The sequence below is a fragment of the Halyomorpha halys genome, unplaced genomic scaffold (assembly GCF_000696795.3).
Source record: "Halyomorpha halys isolate HHAL.00 unplaced genomic scaffold, Hhal_1.1 Scaffold446.1, whole genome shotgun sequence".
Lineage (NCBI taxonomy): Eukaryota > Metazoa > Arthropoda > Insecta > Hemiptera > Pentatomidae > Halyomorpha > Halyomorpha halys.
Window position 1 is genome coordinate 384,756 of NW_027104672.1, and position 18,361 is coordinate 403,116.

The 18,361-nt window shown below is 32.4% G+C and overlaps 1 protein-coding gene across 1 annotated transcript; it reads right to left on the reverse strand.

Annotated features, from left to right (window-relative positions):
• Window positions 1-284: 284 nt before the first annotated feature.
• LOC106682825 (ankyrin repeat and SOCS box protein 3) lies at window positions 285-13,024 on the reverse strand. Its single transcript, XM_014423892.2, has 3 exons — window positions 12,954-13,024; window positions 3,784-5,262; window positions 285-2,228 (listed from the first exon to the last, which is right to left on the reverse strand). The coding sequence occupies exons 2-3, from the start codon at window positions 5,253-5,255 to the stop codon at window positions 1,979-1,981; spliced, it is 1,722 nt and encodes a 573-aa protein (XP_014279378.1). The 5' UTR covers window positions 5,256-5,262; window positions 12,954-13,024; the 3' UTR covers window positions 285-1,978.
• Window positions 13,025-18,361: the final 5,337 nt, after the last annotated feature.

Below are 18,361 nucleotides of genomic sequence, written 5' to 3' on the forward strand. Positions count from 1 at the left end.
TTTAAAAGAACTACATGTATTTTTCATCAGACTTTGAAATATTAACATAAAATCAAAATTTTATAACATAAGTAAACAAAAAATATGTTAAAACAACATCAGCAATATAATAATGATATGTTACTGCATAAAATTATATAAAATCATTAATAACAAATAAGGGATTGAGATCCAGAGTGTACGATACCAAATTGTGAAAATGGAGTATGTAATTATATTTTTTATAATAAATTTAATATATTTTTTAAAATCTGTCATTGAAAACGGAAATCAGTTTTCTAAAAAAAATTTAAATCTACACAAAGGGATCTCAATGACTTAAATATATTATTATTTTCAAAATTGATGAGCTAATAACAAACAATAAGATAAATAAATAAATACAAATACAGTACTATTCATTTGTCTTTAACACAGGGAGCCATAATATCTAATAATAAATTGTAAATCAAATAAATATTGTCCCACAATGCAATAGATATATAATCAGGCATAATAAAAACAGAACCCCATTGATGATACTTTATCAACAAATTAAAAAATAAAATCAATATGAGATATTCCCTTATAAAGTGATGTTTATAATTTAATTTTCAATACTTAAATGATATATTTCAATAATTTGGAAAATTAAACTTTTCAATTTTTCCAAATATACATACATGTATAAGGTACAACACCTTAGGTATAATAAATTGATTAGGTTGTCTCCTAAAATCATATTCCATTTTATTTGAACCTAATGTAGTTGATGACAAATATAACCTCTGTGCCAAAAATCTTACATCTGATTGCAGTCCTTGCTTTGTCAGATAGAGAACAAGTACTCTCTCTCAGCAGCCTTTAAATCACTCTTTGAGTTAGCCAAAATCAATAGCTGTGAACCATTATCACGGATGCTTTTACCAGAAGTAAAACAAACAGTAAGTATATAAATAATGTTTTGTTATCTTATGTGTAGTGAAGTTTCAGCCTATTGAAAAACTTTTTCAGTTCACTAAAAAAGAAGGAAGCTACTTTCTGACCTCACTTAACTTTTTATGGTTTAAAGAAAGGCTGATATATCAGCACACATAGCAAAACAGTATTTACTCACTGTTTTTTTTTTTTTTCATGCTACACCCCAATTATTATCTTGAAGAAGAAATATACTAAGTTATTCAAGCACAAATGTTTCAATTTTTGGGGGGGTTTTTATTTCTGAAAATGTTTTCGATTTTAGAGTGAATCTGTAACCAAGCCTTTTGAACTTAGTATATTATGTATGTATGTTCTTCACTGATTTAGAGCGGAAGTCTGGACCTCTTATTCTTAGATGTGGCACATAACTGATTGAGCAAACTGTATGTAAGTCCCCAACCTTTTATTCAGATAAGATAAAGGACATTACTTTGAGGTTATGAAATACTCAACATTAAGAACATGCAGTGAAATTTTTAGAACAACTGAGTGCTTGTTAAATCGAAAGAGTTCATGAATAACGAGTAAATATTAATTTTCTTCTCAATTTGCTTTTACATTAACAATCACTTTAATTACCAATTATGATAAAATGAGGGAAAAAAATGATCATTGAAACCTATTAATGAGGCGATGGAAAATACAAGTTTATAGATTTTTTTTTTAGAGAAGGAGGGTCAGAAAATGGGTTTTTGTCCCAGTCATACAAGAAAGCAATTTCATTTCCTGCAGGTACTTTACCCTACAGACAATTCAAAGTGTCTACTGAGATTTATGAAAGGGTTAACAAAGTAAAGTTTATAGACAATATTATATCTTCAGACAATTCTTATCAGTCAACAACTTCTAAGCAAATAATACTTGACCTAAGTCCTAATGACCTCCATAGTCAAAAATATTTGTCACTAAACATCTTACGAATGAAGGATATATAAAGTAAAATCAAAGGTAACTCCAAGATCTACTACCATTAGTATACCATAATAGCGCCAATCTTCACAGAATTCTTTATAATACTTTAAAAATCCATTTCATACAATATGTACCTAGACAGGAAAGGAGGTAAGAGTATATTTTGAAGATGACTTCGAAAGGACTGAGAAGAAGCTTTAGCTTGCTCACGGACGTGTTTCCTCAAAATGAATCTACACATCTTTTTCAAAGGTACAACACGAATGCAAGACTTAACCTCTTCATAAATATAATGATATATCATATGTTTTCTCCAATCTACAGGATTCAGCCCTGTTTTGGAGTTCTTCATCGCCCTGCAACCAAAGTCAATGATTAACATTATTATCATAAAGACATAACTAATACAAATTAGTTGCAACAACAACTGTCAAACATGAAGGATAAAATAGAAAATTTAATTGCTGTATATAAGCTAGATTGTGAAAAAATAATTATTGGAGAGACATCCAAAAAACTGGAAACCAGGATAAAGCAACATATCACAAACTGTAAAAATGTAAATTATACTTCACTGGCTAACCACACCATAATATTAAACCATAATTTTAACTTCAAAAATCGCACAATAATAAACATGACACAAAACACTAAAAGCAGGTTTCTGAAGCAATTCATACAACCTAAAATATTAAAGACACAGTAAACTATAAAACAGACACAAAACATTTAAATACACATTATGCTGATATAATAAATAGATTAGCCATATAAATATAAAAAAAAAAAAAATATGTGAGAATAAAATGGTCCGATCATAAAAAATCATAATCTTTTACTTAAATTCCACAATGGATTAAAATTGGACTTATCAAAATGGAGGTAATAAAACAACATTTTATATGATGATATGTTGATATGGTCCTAAGAGCTAATGTCTAATATAGAGCATTGATTTGTGCTACAGAGATAGATGAATGTACCAATAGTAAAAGACAATAAGTTAAATAATGTAGTTATAAAACAATTTTAAACTATAAATGTCTAGAAGACAAGATTTCAATATGGAAATTGAAAATATAACAAATATGTGGTAAATGTGATTACAAGAATTTCAAGTATACACATACTATACATGCATGACATACATAAAAATTGTTGATAAGAATAACTTAATTTTAGGATTGTAAAGGTGCATGAGTATGGGATAATTGTCCCAAAACCTTGAACAAGAAAAATATAAAATAGGTTATATTATATTTGGAAGTTTTTTCACCTCAACAAATTTATAGAAAATTATCATAATCATATCTGAATCTATTCTTATCTCAGGTATCAAAGGGAATATTTATCAAAAATATATTGACTATTTAAGAACAATATTTTAAGTAATCTCCATTAATAATAATGATATAAGGAGAGGATGGTTGGAGGTTAGGATAATATGACATAAATTTGTTATAAATTTAATTTACTTACATATTTAATTAATTTATATTTCCATAACGATATACGGCATAAATGACTAAGATTTTTCTCAATTTTAGGAAGTATAACAAGGAAGGTAAATTGTGATCATCTTTACATGTTCAAAATATTTATCTTCATAATTCTGCAACTTCTTATGAACTGAATTAAATTCACAACACACCTATCTAGTACCACGTATCAAATCTCAAATGAGTATTTTTGCAGAGTATTACCATTCTGGCTGATGTTGACTAAAGTATCTTTTATTTATACTATCGATATATATTATATTATTAAAATATTTAAAATAAAATTACATGAAATAAGAAATATAGTAAAAACAATGAAGAACAAAATAGCATGTATTAAAAGTTTAATACTATGAATAAATCAGAGCAAAAAATTAGCAATAATGAAATAATATTGAATAAAAATACTTACCAAACCTCGGACATTACGTTCGTTGAGCATTTTTCTAGAAGATATTTGATAACCACAGTTTCACGACCATTCCATCGATATTGCGGTTCTGATATATCGCTTAGAAATGTTTTCATCATATCATCAGGTTCAATGCATTCAGTGTACTTCAGAAGACCAAGTGCAGCTATAAAACCATCCCGAGCAGCTAGGCTAAACATAGACACCTCTCTTGATAATATACAAGGAAGACCTTTATGAGGTGAAGGAATTTTCAACAGGATCAAAGAGAGGAACCTTTCACAATAGCAATCCTCATGGCAAGGGGCATGCATTTGAACAACAGCTTCGAAGAGACTGATTGTAATTTGTGGGTTTTCTTCTCCGCCATAGATTGGATTGATCAAAAAGTCATGAGATAGTAGAAATTCCAAAAACTTTAATCTTGTTTCATTATCTGACCATGAGTTAGTAAACATGAGCAGATGACCAATTGGCGATAATAGGTGGCCTCTTATCTGATTAGGGCATTTCAAAACTTCTTCACTCACGCCTGATTGATAAAGAAGTTCTAGGCTTTCAAAAGCTTTGCTATCAATAATGATGCAAGGAAGTGAGCGATAACCATTAAAACCACTCCTGAATGAGGCACATTTTTCTATAACCTCATTCGGAGTATGTTGAAGCAAAAGCTTAAATAAATCAAGTCCACCATTTGCTGCCATGTGGAGAGCAAGAAGTTCAACAGAGTTTACAACTGTGGTATCAGCTCCACACTCGATTAATTTCTCAGCTATGTTATAGTGCTGGAAATTACACGCTAACATTAGTAATGTCAAACCATCTGGAGTCTGCTCATCTATAATGGGCTTATCACATCCAAGATGTTCTAATAAAATGTTGAACATTTCAAAATTTCCCAACATGCAAGCATGATGCAAAGGTGTATAACCTTGAAAATCCTTCATTTTCAAATTAGCACCCGATTCAATGAGAATACGAATGATAGCAACATCTGAATAACCTATTGCAAAGTGAACCGGAGTACACCCCTTTCCTTCTATTGCATTTACATTAGCATTGTTTTCTAATAGCAACTTTACAATAGCAAAACTGCCGTGTTTGCAGGCAATATGAAGAGGAGTTAATTTCAAAAAGATTTGACCACTAACATAGTCTATAGTGACGACAGTGTTGATGTTACAACCTGCTTCTATCAACAATCTGGTTATCATTTCACAACCATTCTTGCAGGCAATATACAAAGGAGTCACTCCTTTAGATGTTTTAAAATTGACTAAAGCTCCTGCTGATATAAGAAACTGAGCAATATCTACATATCGATCGTTAACGGCAGCTTCATGCAGGAGGGTCCATCCTCTCTCATCTGGTTTATTGATCACACAACTATTCCATGCTAATTTTTTCACCTCGTCCAAATTTCCAGATCGAATAACCATCCTTTCATTAGAAACTGGATAAGAATTTGCCATGTTGGAGCTAGGGGAAAAAACAAAAAAGAATTAGTTTATCTAAAAGAGAAAGTTTTGATTCAAACTAACAATAAATTGGAAAAAGAAAATTATTGTTAAACGATGATTTTTATGCCTTGAGGGATGACTCTAGGCCCTTTTCATAAAATATTAAGAATGCTCTGAGGACAAGGAATAAGACTTCCAACTCCTTGGCCAAGGATCCAACATGGCTAAGGGAAAATATTTATTTTTAGTTCTATCAATCATAACATGAATCTAGTATCAGGAGAATCTTCTGCCTACACCTGGCCCTTTAGGGGGATGAGTGAATAATCTTATGACTTTATCATAACTAATATTTAAATATAGTAGAACCTTATTAAACCGACCAAAATGGGACTAGAGTAAGATTGTACTAACCAGAAGTATATACTATTGTAGATATATATTTTTGTGGGTCTTGAGGATCAGTCAATAATACAAATATATTTAGACAATGTTTCGCAACTTTATTGTTTGCAAAAAAAAAAAAAAACAGTTTTTAAGAACAAATAATTTCTTCAACTAATTAAAAAATTACATGTACATAGTATAATTTAAGATTAATAACTGTTACAATTAAAACATTACAATTGTCTACTATAGTTTGTTTTACATTGCTGTGATACAACTAAATCAAGGTTTGTACCAGAAGTGAACAGAGTTGAAATGAAAGTGGAGCATTTGTTTTGGTTTTTCCAAGATGTAACCATTCTTTTTCTCTTTTGTAATTTGTCAATTTATATTTTTTCTAAATCTATACTGCTATAACCCACGAAGGGTCAGGGGTTCAGTACTTTGTAAGGAAGTACTGTTACTAGAACAACAGTTGTGCAAGTAAGTGATTTGGTCCAGATCACCTTCAAAAACAATTTATATTTAGTGCTATTTATTGTTGAAATGTGTATATTAGTAAACAATGATGAAACAAATGAAAAGAGTTTGTACTCTTTAAATTTTGTAAATAGACAAAATACAATGTTTTTATCAAGTAATATTCTAATTGTAATAGTTATTAATCATAAATTATACAATGCAAATGTAGTTTTATAATTATTTGAAAAAATTATTTTTTCTAAAAAACTAATGTTTTCATTGTGAAGCATGACTATGCAAACGATAAAGTAGCAAAACATTACCTAAATATACATATATTTATATACAATAAGTACATTTATTAGGCAAACAATTTATAAAATTCATTAGAAAATAGCTTACATAAAGACATTGATACGTTAAATAAATTGTAGTATCTTAAATTGTTTAAATAGTAGCACATTTGATAAAAAAAGTTTTGATTTGATTTTGAATGAATGTATGTTTTTAAAGATTATGCAACAAACTGGAGTTACTTTCTCTACTGGGGTCCTCCCAGGGTTGACACCAAGTAACTCAGTGTTTTGTCACAAACTAACTACTATACAACCAATGAAAAAGGTCAAAAGCCAAGTAAAAAAATTTTTTTTGTCAAATCTGCCACTACTAAAGCAAAGGAGCTGTAAGAAAGTAAGCAGTTATATTAATTAAGTAAGGAAAATTTAAAGAAAGAAAAAATTAATTTTTAAAAACTGAGTTATTTTAATTTTGAATTATAATGAATAATTTATCTCACTATCTATTAAGCATCAATAAATCACCAGCCATTGATCTATCAGCATGACACACAATTGTATTGTATGTGGTGGGTTTGACCATTTTAAAGTAGGGTAGTAGGGTATAGGTTTCAGAAAAAGAAGATTTTTGTTAACGAGATTGATGAAGATCTCATCATTTGAGTCAGTGTTTGACTGCAACATTATATCGGATGACAAGGCCACAACTTCTAACTTATAGAAAGAGTATATTTACATCAATAACATTCCTTTGCTGTTTATGTTAGACACAGCATTTGGGATACAATATAAACATTTTGCTGGTTAATATCTGGGAAAAAATTGGGCATAGTAAATTGTCTAAAACTTCAATCGAAGTAAAATCTTCTGGAGGATTTATTTCTAAACTTTTGGGTATTACAGAGTTAAAGACGATATATAAGAATAAATCCCTTATAGCAGAGTTTGTTGAGATGAATGTTGACTCATCTCTGATATTGAGTACTTCAAGCTGTGAGAAGATGGGACTCATTAAACGGACATACACACTATCTAATTTAAATGACCCTCCTAATAAGAGTTTAGATGAAGAAGAACATCGATTAATTACAATTAATAAAGATGTATTTTCAGGGTTAAGCAAAATACCCTATGAAGTAAAAATAACCCTTAGTAATGATGCAGTAACCTCGGTTAGACCTGCTAGAAGACTGCCAGAGTCTCTTAAATCTAAACTCAAGAAGGAGATTGACAGGCTAATAAATTTGGGAATTATTCGGTCCATCGAAGAACCCACTGACTAGGTCCATGATATAGTAATAGTTGAGAAGAAAGATTGATCTATTAGGTTCTGTTTAAACCCGATCACACTAAATAAATATATCAAACGAGAACATTATTCTATACCGACCCAGAAGGAACTGATTGCAAACTTGAGTGGTAAAAAGTGGTTTACTGTAGTTGACATGAAAGAAGGTTTTCATCAGTTCCCGTTGGATGAAAACTCTAGTAAACTATGCACTATGAACACACCTTTTGGTCGTTATCGTTTTTTAAGGTACCTTATGGTTTATCCAATATTCCTGAAATACTTCAACAGGAAAATACTAAAATTTTTTGTGATACTGAAGGAGTGAAAATCGTGTTTGATGACATTATAGTCTAAGGTAGAACAAAACTTGAGGCACAAGTGCTACAAGTCTGGAGTCTGTCATATAGAGGGCAAGACAGTTCAATATTAAATTTAATAGGAGTAAACTTCAATTTAAATTAAATTAAGTGAAATATTTGGGATTAATTTTCAGAGCTGATGGAATCAAACCTGATCCCTTCAAAGTAAATCCGGTAAAGGATCTTTAAAGATTTTAAGGTGCTGTAAAGTTTTTGAATAAATTTATTCCTGCATATTCCCAAGTTACTGCCCCTCTGCGACATCTATTTAGAAAGAACATTCAGTGGACGTGGTTTGATTCCCAAGACCAAGCGTTTCCCATTGTAAAGTCTCTTATATGTAAAGCACCAAGCCTTGAACTATTTGATCCATCGCTCAAGATTTAAATACAATGTGATGTCAGTAAGGATGGCTTGGGAAATGTTTTACTTCAGTGAGGGCAGCCTGAAGTTTTTGCGTCTAGAAGTCTTAAATGACTCAGAGAAGAACTATAGCCAAATAGAAGAGCTGCTTAGTTTGTGCTTTTCTGTGAATAACATAAAAATATCACAGACCATAAACCCCTTTTGGCAGTACTTAGTAAGGAACTGTATAAAAATTCCTTGCGACTGCAAAGAATGCAAAACAAGGTACTAAAATATAAAATTAAACTGTCATATCTCCCTGGCCCAAAAATGGTTATTGCTGACATGTTGTAAAGAGCACATCTGAAGGAAAAGGGACCAGAAGACATTGACTTTTCACAAGTGGTTCACTCAATTTCTTTGGAAGAAGTATTTCTGATTCCAGCAGAGGACATTCAGAAACTGAAAACTCCAACATCAAATTATGAAAATTTTAAGATACTCTTGAGTAACATTTGAAACACTTGGGTTGGAGTTGATGTAAAATTGTTAAACTGCGAATTAAAGATTTTTATGAGCTCCGGGACAATCTCTTTGAAAATGATGGTATACTGTTTTTTGATGACAGAACTATAATTCCTACCATTCTCCTAAGTTATTTTATGGCTCTAATTAACATGGCAGAAAATATTGCAAACTTTCGTCATTGCATGCCCAACCTACCAACCATTACTATTATCGGTAGTTCCTAAATTTCCATTTCAAGTCATAGGTATAGATATCAGAGAGAGTAATTCGAGCCTCTTTCAGGCAATAGAAGATTATTACTTGTGATGGTTAGATATTATTCCCCTTAAGAATAAAACATCTCCTGAAATGATTAGAAATTTAAAAATCCTTTTTAGTAACCAAATTGTACATTGTGACAATAACTCATTCAGCAGTGCAGAAATGGCTGGTTTTGCGTGGGATAAAGTGGGATTCACTATACAAACCTCGAGCCCTAACTATCCTTGCTCGAATGGACCTTCAGAAAAGGGGGTAGGTATAGCCAAGAAATTAATTTTAAAAATCACCTTATTCAAGAGGAGACTTATATGAAGCTTTTTAAGAGAATTGGACGACAAGAAAGTACTCTCCAATCTTAATGGGGCGAAGACTAAGAACAAGAGCCCCAGCAAGTCTTAAACTCCTTACTCCTAGGATACCCGATAAGGAAGGGTATCACAAGATGAAATACTTAAAAATTAAAAGTATAGCTCAATACGATATATCTTCTCGTCCAGTTGAGAACTTCAAAACGGAACAACCAGTTTATATAAAATAGAATGATCAGTGGGAGGAAATCAAGCTTCTCCCAGAACCACGATCTTATTTGGTCAAGGATTAATATGGTCACAAGTACAGAAGAAACTCATCTCACCCTCGAGGCCTCATTAAGTCACACAATCCTGATGATTTTCTTTCAGGACACCCCACTCGTATTCCTGAACATCCTGATCCTCTTTCTGAACCACCTGACCCTCTTCCAGAACCCTCTAGTACTCTAGATGCTGGAGGACCAGAATGGATATCAGGTAACCCCCCATAACAAGCCTGGTTGGAGATCAGTACCATCCAGTGGTTATACACCGCAGGGTCCATCATCACCAGCAGAGGGCCTGAAAACTCGGTGTGGCCGCCTGATTGTCAAGCCTAAAAGACTGAAAGAAGATTAAGGGAAGGGTTTAATATAGTGTATTAGATATTAGCTCTTTAGACAACCAATTGATTAAGCATTCATTTGTTACATAGTTAGTTACTAACCTGTTTTAAATAAAAGGCATGTGCTACTGAGTATTGTGAAGTTTAGAATTTAATTAATAATTACAGTAAATATCACAACCTTGACACAAGTAATAGAACTTGTTTACAACTACAAGAAATATTCAAGTAGAAATAATATCCAGTAAAATTACCAAATGTCTACAGATAACCCCTTACACTAAAATACAAAATCACTATTTGATAAGACATAAATCCACTCGTCGCCCTCTGATCAGAAAATTAATCTTTTCTCTGTGATCTCTTTACTTTAATTGAGGTCCAATTTTAGTTGACCAATTATTTAGGTTAGTTGATTGTAGACAAAATTTGAAATCAACTCATTTAGTATATAGTTACAGAAGATAACAAATAGAACAAACTCCAATTTTATCAGAAATGATAATATTTTTAATTCCAAAATTTTAACATTTTTATTTTGCAGAAGTATGACAAAAATATAACAGTTAACTAAAATTTACACTGTGCTCAACCATTTATTTCATGTTATAGTGTAATTTAATCAATATTTGTTTATATTTTTATTATATCATTATTATTATTATTATAGTTATATTATTATTTAACCATTTATTTGATGTTATAGTGTTTTTTAATCAATATTCAAAGTACTAACAATGATTACATGGAATTAGTCATCTTGTTAACTGATAGGCTCTAATATAGGCCAGGTGAAATTATTTAATAACTATATCGACATAACAACAGTACCAGACTAGCGAAATTGAAAAATTTTACATGCACCTGCCTATCAAACTATTTTTTGAATAGATCTTTTATTATAAGATTTTTTTTTTTTCTCCACTACCTTCTTTAAGATGCTACATTAAATATTATATTTCCAAAACTCTTTAGTTTTCCAACAGTACATAACATGCTTATATTGCAACTCTCATTTCCAAACATGTTTATTCACAAAAAAAAAATACATTTTTTTCTCTAATCTCCTTAAGCTAATTATAAAATCCTTTCGTAGTTTGTATTAATCCTATCTTCCCTACAAATAAAAATGTGAAATGATTAATTATTTCAAATAAATAAAATTGAAGATACTATAGAGAAAGATTTTTTAAAAATTTGTCATTTAAGCCCAGTCAAATTATTGCAATCATCATAATACCTAACTGATATATAAGACCATTCAATTGTACATAGAAATGTTAGTTTAATCAAAATCGTTAGAGCTGTTTTCAAGAAAAATGATTATTAAACTGGGACTTCAGGTTAGTCAATTTCAAGGAATTATTTCCAAAGTACAATTCCAACATGGTGGTTTGCTCACCTATACAAAATTTTCTCTTGTTATGGGTTATAACTTAACACTTTTATTACAACAACTTTAATAGAATCAAAAAGGATGGTGAACTGTTTTCTCATCCCGCTCTTCTGGGGTAGTGCTTCGGAACTATTACCACTATTTATTATAAGTTTATATATATATTTATTGAATGTATTTGATAATATATAATATATTTATTGAATAAATTAAGTTTATTACTTTTAATATATAAAGAAACAATAACGAGGAAATTGAGGGCTAAACTGATGGGAAAATATTAATGGGTAGACCAAAATGTAGAAAGAAAGGGTTATATTATACATAAATAGAATTCAGTAACAACTTGCCAAGCAAATTTGGTTTTAGACAGGAGTCGATGGACAAGAGTGTTTAAGCAGTGAATATCTAACTCTTAGGTTCAGTAAATTTTTTTCTGAAATCATTAATTTAAGCAGATTACATGGAGAAGGGAAAATACAAAAAGAAATGCAGAGGTGAGTAGTATGTCAATTGAATTAATTTTATTCTCCACAACAGGTGAACCAACTAACCTTACAAGAAGGTTACAGTACTCTAGAGGCAGCTGAAGTCCAGTTTTCCATCCAAAAAGGCAGGCATTAATAATAATCAAAACATTAATAGCAGGGTAAGGCGCTGTGCTGCTAACTCCAAGGACACGGGCAGACAATTATTTACTCTGTTACTGTAGCCGAGTCAACCCTGTGGTTTCGAGAGCCCTCGGGGGTTCACCTAGCCTCATAAAGTGAGTACCCTGATGGTCGAGCATGATCTTGATAAAATTACCTCCTTGTAATAAAAGTTGTTCTAAAACTAGTGTTTACTAAGTACTGAATCCCTAACTCTTCATGACTTATAGTTTTTCAAATTATTATTGATACCACTAGTTAACTTATTTTGGGATATCCGAGTGAATATTCATTAGTTTTACTTTATTTTAATGAGTTTGAAATTAGAAAAAATGAACGCCACATGCGTTCATCAAACATGGCGGCTTTCCAGACAAAACAACCATTTCACCACATTTTTCACTATGATTAACACTCCCTAATATCAATATTAATAATAAACAAAACCTCGATATTCTATTCCGCATATTCATAAAATAAATTGTTCTTTTGCAATAAATGATATTATACAGAATATAAATACCACTCAACATACTAAGGTACATCCTTTCGGACATTATTAACAGTTAAATGAAATTCAAGAATGACAGTAATCAGATCAATAAATCGACGTGATTCTGATGACAAAATTAATAATAATAAAAAGAGACATAAAGAAATGGTGTCAGGTCAACAATCATACAAGTGTCAAGTATGTAAGCAACATTCCAAATACCAAATAATACCCTTATAAATACCATTTCTAAAAAGCTTAACAATTTTTGATGATATACTAAGTTATAATAAGAAGAAAACTCGTATAAAATACATAAAAACTTACCAAAATGTATAACAAAACAGATCGGAAAACGGGGCCACGTATACAGTTTAAAGAGGGGGGAAATATCTACTTGATGGAGGGGGAAATACTGTCAGTGGAGGGGGTACGTAGAGAAAATATGAGTTTTTTACCAGTTTGGTTTCATTTTTTAATCATTGTTCAATATATCAGCTCTTTTATAATCAAATACATACTAGATAATAATGAGTAAATTATATATATGAGAAGAAGATAGTTGGGGTTGCGGTCAAAGAATAACAAATAAATTAATTACTGTTCAAAGGAATATAGAAGTGATATTAAAATTAAATTTAGTTTGAACCCCACGAAGTCTTTTGGTGTACTGGCAAAACACAAGGTTGTCCGATATTTCCTTTCTGGTCACCATATCAGCAGAATTATAGAGATATAATCTCTAACGATGTAATGCCACAACTCTCTTATCCAGGACGTGCTGAAGATTCTTCTTCACCAAACCAAAGCCCACTCGTCTAAACATATCGCTTATGTCTTTGTTTTTTCCCCATAATCCCTTTTGTCTATACAGATATCGCCATTGTTTTTATCTTACCATGGCAATCGTAACACCCCTCCCTTTCCTGAAAAAAAAGAATGGAAACCAAGTGGACCAAAACAAAGAAAGGCCTATGTTTACACAGTTGACTTTCCTCGAGGATCTAACTTTAAATCTTGGATATGCCAATTCCCATCGCTTACACCAGAACCACAAACCTCTAGCTCTACTATAATGGGTGGTATGACCTTGATCCGACATTTCTTATATTTGGGTGCCAGTTTTCTCTAGAAGTAGGCTGTGCCATCTGACTGATGGTGAGTTTTACACCATACTGTTTGTCCCACATGGTAATCGATGGGTCTACGTCAAAGGTTGTTTCAAATTCCTTTTGTCTACGCAGATATCGCCAGTGTTTTTATCTTACCATGGCCATCATAACAAGTTTCCTTTAGTTTTACAAATTTTGAATTTTAATCCTTATGAGAATCCCTTATGTGTTTACCTAATGTCACAGCTTGCTCTATTAATGCCTTTTGCTTAATACAAGTTTCCTCAACCACCTAAAATAATTTTTCTAAGTCTGAAGACTTGGAACTGATTTTAACTATGCCATTCATCATAATTATCTGAAGGACTAAGGTGAACCAAGACACTTGAAGGTCAGTGTTGAACCACTGCTGCAGTCACAAAATAAATGATTACCAGCCCTAGCCGGATTTAAATCTGGGTCCTTGGAGTTATTAACACAGTGTTTTACCCACTGAGCTACTCCACTCTCCCATAAATAAAGAAACGTTACTAATGATTAATAATTACAAATTGTCCTCTCCTATTCTAAACTCTATCTTACGTTTTTACAACTAGTATAGGCATATTATTGTTATTATTATTCAGGCACTACGGTCTGTACAAGAACCCGAGCCTCCTTCACCACAGTTAATCAATCTCCAGGATCTCTTGCTATCTCTTTCCTTCCTTGAACATACAATCGCCTTAGAGCCTCTTCCACTTCATCCAGCCTTCTGATCCGGGGGCAACCTCTTTTTTTGTTTTCTATCCTGTTTCCCATGGATCATCTTGGGTATCCTTTGATCAGGCATCCTTTCCACATGTCCTACCCACCTGATTTGAGCTCTTTTTACTAATGCTACATTGTTGGGTTCCCCAAACTGTTCCATCAGCTTCCCACTCCTCCTAACCCCCCTTTTCCCCAAATCATTCTCAATACATTTCTCTCTCTGGAGTTTAGCATATATTCTGCTTTTCTTATCAAGGGTCATGTTTCACAGATAGTTTACCACTGGTCTTAAGATGGTTTTGTAGATGACCACTTTCATTCTTAACTTATAGACTCTGCAGTGAGAATTAGCATCTATTTCCTACTGCTACCCTGGCCTCTATTTCACTCTAGACTTTGTTGTCATTTTACCATTCACTTATCCCGTTTTGAACGTTTCATGTACAAGGTCTTATTTTGACCTTGAGGCCTACTTCAACTGCTGCTTCTTCGAATTCCTGGAAGTTCCTTGTAATGTTGTTTGGGTTCTAGTGGCAATACCCACATCTGCATATGCTAGATGTTGAGACAGCTGCATGTAGATGATTCCTCCTGCATTAATTCTATTCCAATGAATAGCTTCTTGTATCATGTTATATTAAAAAGAAGAGACAGAGGAATTCTTTATCTCAAGCCATCCTCCACAGGAAATTCCTGGTACAGTGTATTTCCAAGCTTAACTTGACAGGTAGTATTCATTAGCACCATTTTTGCCAGCCTGACTAGTTTTTTTCGGTGTGCCTACCTTTACCATTGCTTTCAAAAGTCCTATTCTGTCTGCACTGTTATATGCTGTCTAAGTCACTATGTTCATCTATATCGATATTATGAACAATGTTGAATATCGAAATGAATTATAAATTACCAAAATAAAATATTGAAATACCACATTTTAGCTTTTCATAAAATGTTATAGTTTTCTTTTATACAATATCGTTATTTCTATGATATAAAATATCAACATATCGTTTCTAATCTTCGACATCGATATTAATAACAATGTAAAACATCGAAAGGAACATGAATTTATCAATTTAAAATATCGAAAAACTATTTTTATATTGTATATGGAATATTTTTACTAATGTTAGAAATCAATAATTATAAAAATATCAAATATCGAACTGAATATGAAATTATCAATATTAAATATCGAAATACTATTATTAAGCTTGAATTTCTTTAACAAAATATCAATATTTGGATTAAATAATATCGAAATATCTTTGCCATATTATATTTTGCCATGTATTTCATCCTGAATAGATGATTATAGTAATATTACATTGGTGTGTATATTATCAATATTTCTTTTATTTATATCTACTTTTAAGGTCCGACCATTTTTTTTTTCATTTATTTCAGAAACCAATATTCCGATATTATCGGTTACTGGATATCGTTATCGAAATATCGGATATCGGAGACAAAATATCGATATCGATATCCCCCAGCCGAGATTGCTGAATATGCCGATAGATTGGGGATCAGGGAAATCGGAGTGTGAAAGCTCTAGGGCAATCGTTACGTGAAAATTCTTTCGAGGAATGCGCCAACTGCAGGTGGAAGAGCATTGGAGTTCGCCATTTCAAAGAGATCCCGAAAGCGAATAAGTTTATATATTATATGTGTATGTGTATGTAGTGTATTATAAGATACACAAATACTTACGGGCTCTGAATAGTCCAATACCTTGAAGTTGAATATAAATTATGTACCCCTACGTAGACTCCCAGATGTTAGCGGACAGGATAGCCTGAAACACCAGCACGTGCTGGGGTTATGACCCAACAACTCCCTCCTAATAAAACGCCGACATCACAGAGTAAAGCACGAGTTAGTGAAGCTCCTAAGAGAAAGAGATTTTACCTGCTCTGACGAGGTGTACTGAGTGGATACGGGATGCATCCACAAAATATGCAGATATGGATGCTTTTCATAAGAAGGGGAAGTCAGCTATCATTCTGGATTCATCCTAAGATATGATATGGGATCAGTGAGCAACCAACAAAGAACTTAGTATTTAAATAGATTTAAAATTTAATGTCGATTTAAATTATAATAATTAAAATACATTTTTGGTTTTAAAACAGCTTTATAAGCTGGAGTCTTGAGCAGTCAGTGTTGTGCATTTATACTAAAAATCTATTTCTAGACATTTCCGTCACCACTCTTTCCTATAATGTATGCCTAATGAATACCATATATCTTGGATAACAATATATCTGAAATAATGACAAGACATTTTTAAGCAGAGTCAGACATTGTATAGAAAATATTATATCAGTGGCAAGAGTACATGTATGCTATGTAGAACCTAAAAAGAGATTTGACTTGATTCCAAGATAAGAAGTATTGCAGAAAAAACTATCAACAATAGTCCATGACAATCTGAAGGGAGCTTATTCGTTAAAATAAAAAGGTACAGAAGAAGTAGAAGCTCCAGAGAAGGAATAAACAATTAATATAATTAGGTCATTGAAGAACCATAACTCGCCAGGTCTTCATGAGAGCACTCCCAAGATGTTGAAAAATGGTGGCAGTGAATAGTAAGAAGAAATTTTCGATTTAATTTGGGTGATATGGATGGAAGATTGGACAAGAGCAGCAATATGTCTACACAATAAAGGAGACAAGATGATATATGAAAATTATAGAGGAATTGCTTTACTAAGCACAACCAACAAAATACTCCTACATAAAAGAGTCTGATTTCACTGAAAATATTGTTGCAGAATATCAGAGGGTTCTAGCCCAGTAGCCAGGATATTCACCGACGCAGGTAATAGAAAAGTGTTCAACATAGTGACTTAGACAGCATATAACAGTGCAGACAGAATAGGACTTTTGAAAGCAATGGTAAAGGTAGGCACACCAAAAAAAACTAGTCAGGCTGGCAAAAATGGCGCTAATGAATACTACCTGTCAAGTTAAGCTTGGAAATACACTGTACCAGGAATTTCCTGTGGAGGATGGCTTGAGATAAAGAATTCCTCAGTCTCTTCTTTTTAATATAACATGATACAAGAAGCTATTCATTGGAATAGAATTAATGCAGGAGGAATCATCTACATGCAGCTGTCTCAACATCTAGCATATGCAGATGTGGGTATTGCCACTAGAACCCAAACAACATTACAAGGAACTTCCAGGAATTCGAAGAAGCAGCAGTTGAAGTAGGCCTCAAGGTCAAAATAAGACCTTGTACATGAAACGTTCAAAACGGGATAAGTGAATGGTAAAATGACAACAAAGTCTAGAGTGAAATAGAGGCCAGGGTAGCAGTACGAAATAGATGCTAATTCTCACTGCAGAGTCTATAAGTTAAGAATGAAAGTGGTCATCTACAAAACCATCGTAAGACCAGTGGTAATCTATGTGTGAAACATGACCCTTGATAAGAAAAGCAGAATATATGCTAAACTCCAGAGAGAGAAATGTATTGAGGATGGGGAAAAGGGGGGTTAGGAGGATTGGGAAGCTGATGGAACAGTTTGGGGAACCCAACAATGTAGCATTAGTAAAAAGAGCTCAAATCAGGTGGGTAGGACATGTGGAAAGGATGCCTGATCAAAGGATACCCAAGATGATCCATGGGAAACAGGATAGAAAACAAAAAAAGAGGTTGCCCCCGGATCAGAAGGCTGGATGAAGTGGAAGAGGCTCTAAGGCGATTGTATGTTCAAGGAAGGAAAGAGAGAGCAAGAGATCCTGGAGATTGATTAACTGTGGTGAAGGAGGCCCGGGTTCTTGTACAGACCGTAGTGCCTGAATAATAATAACAATAATATACATATATTAGTTGTAAAAATGTAAGATAGAGTTTAGAATAGG

Coding starts and splice junctions, on each gene's coding strand:
- LOC106682825 (XM_014423892.2), bottom strand. CDS start 5,255: ATGGCAAATTCTTATCCAGTTTCTAATGAAAGGATGGTTATTCGATCT. Junction 2,229..3,783: donor AACGTAATGTCCGAGGTTTG/GTAAGTATTTTT, acceptor CTTTGGTTGCAG/GGCGATGAAGAACTCCAAAA.